Raw genomic sequence first — 5,800 nt, 5'->3', positions numbered from 1 at the left:
TGGTGTACGACATGTTGATGTTTTAAAAACAATGTTTATTATTTTCCAACATATATGTTCATTTTTTATACAATAACGAGCATCAACTCATTACTTTATTAAGATAGATTTCAAGCAAAATTTCTCCTAATTTTCAGAGATTTTGTAATACATATAACGCATTTGATTATATTGTCACTTGAGAATATCACTATTCAACTATATGAAAAAAGACGTAAAGGAAAAATTCACATGCAACCCAGTACTTGATCTCTCACGAAATACTATTAAATTAACATTATTTTATTAAGTTCTTATTGCTTATTTTAATTACGTTAGTATTACTATAAATATATAAAAACACATGTGTTTGTAGGCCTACATATCTATGGTTCTACCTAATTTGAACATTGTGATCCAATGGAAAGAAACTCACGTTACATAAATAATGAAAAGCAGACATGCATGAAACGCGAATTTGTGTTGTTCCTCATAAATTGAGTTGTCACTTGCAAGTTGAATACGGAAATTCCACTCTTTAGCTAAACATGGTGGTATGCGTTGAGAGTTTGAGACCGCATAAAAAGCTTTCTCGAGAAAAAAAGCATTCTCCACCGAACCCACTATTTTAGGGTGACAAACATCACTACACATACCTAACTACAGACACATATAAAAAGAATAATCCATGCAGAAAAATGTGCCAGAAAATAGTTTATAACTGGAAAAGTTTTTACCATGTCCATCCTGAACATTTCCTGATCTCCGAACAGTTATACTACACGCTAAATATAAATAGCCTAAGCCATTTCCTTCTAGAGTTATTCTGAAAAATGGTTACCGCAGGAATCAATGTGAACAGGATTGCAGAATTAATTTTAGAAAATAAAAAAATAACTAAAAATAAATGGCCAGTATATGCGGCCTACATCTAATTGGTTTATATTATATAACTAATTATAACCCATCATTATAATAGCATATATCTTTAGAAGTATCATTTTCATTTTGTAATTTCCACATTTCATGTAACGAATTACGTTGACGTTGCAACAATCACAAGTTAGAATTATATATCATGTGAGTCACATTCGTGAAGATTATATAAGATTACAAATCTCTTTATAAAAAAAGAAATAGTAATCAGACATAAATTATAACCATCTAGAGTAGGAGTTTTCCTTGTTTATCATCTCTCTCTCACTATATGATACTATTTGATACAATGTATACACTATATATACAACAACAATGACGGTAAGTCCAGTGATAAATTTTTCACTAATATTATCAACTTCCCATCAGTTAGGTGTTACTCACAAGATTACTCCCAAACCTTATAAAACTTTTAAATACAACTATAGTATACCGAGTGTATTGCATACAAAAGCCACACCTTAGCACGTCGTTAATAGCTATTGATCAAAACATCATTACATATAAAACCCACCCATAAAAAGGCCAAAAAACAAACTAATTTATCGCGATTAGAAAAATCTTAATAAAAAATAAGAGCAGTGTCATGTATGTATGACCATTGGGCAAAATGCCTCAAAGGGCAAAACGTACACCTGTCTATTGTTAACACTAGCTATCACTATCCAATGAAAATTAAGTGCTATATTGTGTGCTGCAGCTAGCAGGTACTAGCAAGGCTGCAGCTAGCAGGTACTAGCAAGGCTGAAGCTAGCAGGGACAAAAGGGCAGTTGCCACCTAACAGATCAACGGAGAAAATATTACATGGTCATTAGCATGCAAACACGAAGTGTTTACGGTCAACTGCCCAGAACATGTACCACGTATGTCTTTACCCCATCCCAATAAGGCAAAATGAGTCAGCAGCTACGGCTCTGACAAGCGCCACACGGTAAACACCTGATTAATTATAAGCATAACTGTTGCTGTTTTTTAACTGGCTGGCAAATACGCATACGAAAATGATATTATGCAGTAAATAAATACTACGCAGAAAGACATGGCGCATTCATGTTGTCTTAGCCAAAGGCAGGATCCAACTGCTCACCAGTAAGAGCTTCTATGCGTTTTTAATCCTATCCTGCTATATTAAACCATAATCATATGCAGTGGTACCCCGCGTTATGGAAATGATACGTCCCAGGGAAACCGTTGTATCACGATAATTCGTAGCGTGAATAATGTTTCCCTTTTGACTAGCTTTCTTTATACGTATATGGTAGCTGCCATTACCTGTAGATGTGTTTCTACGGAAAATTTTCAAACTAGAAAGATACGACAAGTATGAATGGAAGTAAACCTTTATAAACGCACACATTGATTAATTTAATTAATGATGTAACACAGTATCATGACAATACTGGGAGGGAAAGGGAGCGCTCACATTTGCAGTTAATAGGAGGAAGAGGGAGGGGCACTATTATCAGCTAGCAAGGGTGCCATCAGCATTTTTGTTCGACATAGGGACCGAGGTCGCGACGGGGGGGGGGGGGAGGTACATTGTGTGAAAGGCTATTTAAAAGTGGTTTCGAAAAATTTGAAGGATTATAATGGCAACATTAGAATTAATCTAGGGAGGAAGGAGGAAAGGGAAGGAATATAATGGAATAGGAATATAATGGTGCATGCGTATGCATGTGTGCACGATCGCATGTGCGTGCACGCATGCGCGTGTGTGTAGGTAGGCACACGTCCACATACACGCTTGCATCTATGTGCACGCATGCGTCTCCCAGTAGAAAACGCTCTTATTCTTTTTTTAAAGTATGCGACAGCGAAATTTCATTACGTATTGCGAATAAGGTGGTCATAGTTTACAAATTATGCATGCGAATTTAGGTGACCCGGGTGGTCGTAACGTGGGGCATTACTGCATAATCACTATTATTTGCAGCATTCACAGTTTGACAAAAGCTTTGATAGAAATATAACCTCAAGTTTAGCAAAACATGGTTAATGAATACAATGCATGGGTCACGTTATACTAGGTTGCAATTCGAGCCTTGATTTATATTTTAATGTTTTGTATAGCACTGATAAGAGCCTGGTTTTCCATTGCCAGATCTTCATTCTCTTCCTTGAGACTTCTGTTCTCCTTCAACAACTTGTGGAGATCCTGCAAGTAAACAACAACACTGGATAAAATAACATCAGATAATCAAATATCTTGACTGAAAAAGCAAGTTGTCATCTCAACAATGACGTTGACGGCGGTTAACCAAGCCCAACCACATTATTTATTACAGCATAAATTACGTAACTAAATTTGGAATAATAAAGACACAGAAGTGGGAACGATGTGGATATAGTATATAAGACATGCATGAATACATAAACAAATTAGTATAGTATAGCTAGCATAGTATAGTATATAGTATAGCTACACCCGACAGACAGTAAACGTGAAACACAGTATAGAAACACTATAGCTTACCATAGATACGAAGCCCAGCTCATCCCCGAGGTCGCGAATTCGTTCATTGCTCCTGTCAAGATTTTCAATCAATTGCTGATTGACTTCTCTTTCTTCTTCCCATAGTTGGATGAACTAAAAATACAAATAATTTTAATGCTAGTGAATTCAACGTTTCATCAAATCAACGGTCAGAGAAGCAACAATGAATTGTTATTGGTAAGCAAAACGGATATGTTATATAATAATTAATATTGAGGCTGTTATTGTAATGTAAAGAAAAAATTTCATAAGTCATTGTTTCAAGAAATGAGTAAGTGACGGTTATAAAATAAGTACGTATGTATATTTTTTGGGGTCGTTAGGCCGCAAATCATGCATGCTTGGCATACTAATTTGGCCATATGCCACTGAAGTCATCTTTCTGAATATTTAAGCGGTTAATAAATAAAGTAGTTTGTAGATGGCGGCACGAGTATGCAACCTTCATTATATCCTGTTCAAGGGTGGCTCTGTCACTGTCTGGAGACGGCTCAACACCATGCAACAAGTCTTCTTGTATTGCAGGATGAGAAATCGGTTCCAAGCCTGCTTCTTCCTGAGTGATCTGGTGACGATGAGTCGAGGAACTCTCAGCGGGTACGCACAAGGAGAAATTTTGCAAGTCTTCATCATCGCTGTTGTCCTCGTAGTCTCCCTCCTGGCCTGAACCGCTGTAAGACCCATTACCTCCAATAAGCTACACATTCAAAATGTAGTTTTACACAGCAAACGCACGGATGCTTCATAGCGGATGACCGATATATCGTAAATTTTGTCACAAACGTTTGCTCAATAAGCGCATGGACGAGTCCTGTACAGGTGTGTTTTGATCCATAGGCAGTTAATTGAGACTGCGTAAAAGTGACCACAGACTAGGGGATTATAACAGAGTTCATTGAGAACCTCGTTGTATGATTACACTTCGTTGGTTGTAACAGTCACTGAAAAATACACAACGATTTGCATTGTATAATCCTCAATTTTACCACAGGACATTAAAAAGTAGTACAGTACTAATTGCAGCAGTGCAGTCTGGAAAGATTGCTCTCATTGTCAGCTATTAGTCGGATATTTCTTCCTAGCAACGTAGCGTGCCATACTCAGACGACTGACAATTACATCTGCATACAAACTTGGCACGAATGAGCCTCTTTGCGAAAGCCAACCTTGGCGTGAGTCATCATGATCACAGGCATTGTGGTGTATCGTAAAGAACAGGGTTGCCAAAAACATCCTCCAAACGGATTTCTTATGGGCTACTATTAGCAATTTTGTGAGTTGTTTCGAGGCTATGTTTCTATACTGCTGCTTGACATATTAACCGAGAGCCAACGGTAGATGACGCAGTGCGTGCACTTTCTTACAAAGACGATGTTTCAATTTCTGCAGTTACTGCATAGAACTAGCATCAAGTATATTGTTCACAGTTAAAAACTCGACAGTTGTCATTGGATTAGGCCACTGATAAGAACCCGAGAGTAGAGCTTAACGCAGTAGCGCTACAACGTATCACTAACTGCATGTACCAAGATCTTTATTTATATTCCGCGAGGAGTCTATCTTGAACTGCCGTGCATGAAAAGAAACGCATCGCTTTCCGATTGCCGGGCAGACAGTTCAATAATCATATATGCACTCGGGAAAATAAACTCGCGGAAGCAAACTGATAAAAAATCATTATTACACATATAACAGGAGATCATGTCTCTGTACTTACACTGTGGTTTTTGTGGTTGAAACGCACAAGTAAGATTGAGACGTCATCTGAAAACAAACAAAACATGAGTAAGTAATTGAAATGAAGACACTGGGTTCGCAGAGATACTAGACAGTGGAATACATTTTTTGTTTTTAGCTGAGCTGCATGGCAGACCTCAGGGATCAGAGAAGCGTGAACCACACACGGCATTATACGTTCGCACTAACACGCCCGCACGATCGTCTACACAAACACAACACACGCACGCGCACACACGCAGAGTCATACTAGAGATGTTTTTCGGCTAGGCTTACTAGTGGCGTTTGAGGCTTTATTTTTCGGCTTTTTACAACACCTATGATACACACATGAGCGCGCGCCCGTATGCTCACCCGCGTAAGCCACGCAGCGTAAGCAGGAATGATATCCTGGTGGGCAATTACCCACCCGGACGATTACCCACCAGGACGATTACCCACCCGGACGATTACCCACCAGGACGATTACCCACCCGGACAATTACCCACCAGGACAATTACCCACCCGGACGATTACCCACCAGGACGATTACCCACCCGGACGATTACCCACCAGGACGATTACCCACCCGGACGATTACCCACCAGGACGATTACCCACCAGGACGATTACCCACCAGGACGATTACCCACCAGGACGATTACCCACCAGG

The 5,800-nt window shown here is 38.9% G+C and overlaps 1 protein-coding gene across 1 annotated transcript in view; it reads right to left on the bottom strand.

Annotated features, from left to right (window-relative positions):
- The window catches only part of LOC106813184, a 22,304-nt gene continuing 16,504 nt past the window's right edge, over positions 1-5,800 (bottom strand). The window contains exons 3-6 of the mRNA XM_014817254.1: positions 5,128-5,174; positions 3,853-4,081; positions 3,390-3,503; positions 1-3,071 (exon numbers count right to left, since the gene is read on the bottom strand). Coding sequence (XP_014672740.1) covers positions 2,964-3,071; positions 3,390-3,503; positions 3,853-4,081; positions 5,128-5,174 — 498 coding nt within the window. The 3' untranslated portion in view covers positions 1-2,963. The remainder of the gene's footprint in view (positions 3,072-3,389; positions 3,504-3,852; positions 4,082-5,127; positions 5,175-5,800) is intronic.

This window comes from Priapulus caudatus, unplaced genomic scaffold (assembly GCF_000485595.1).
Source record: "Priapulus caudatus unplaced genomic scaffold, Priapulus_caudatus-5.0.1 Scaffold23, whole genome shotgun sequence".
NCBI classification, from domain to species: Eukaryota; Metazoa; Priapulida; class Priapulimorpha; order Priapulimorphida; family Priapulidae; genus Priapulus; species Priapulus caudatus.
The sequence above is the reverse complement of the archived record's forward strand: the minus strand, read 5'-3'. Positions and strand labels throughout refer to the sequence as shown.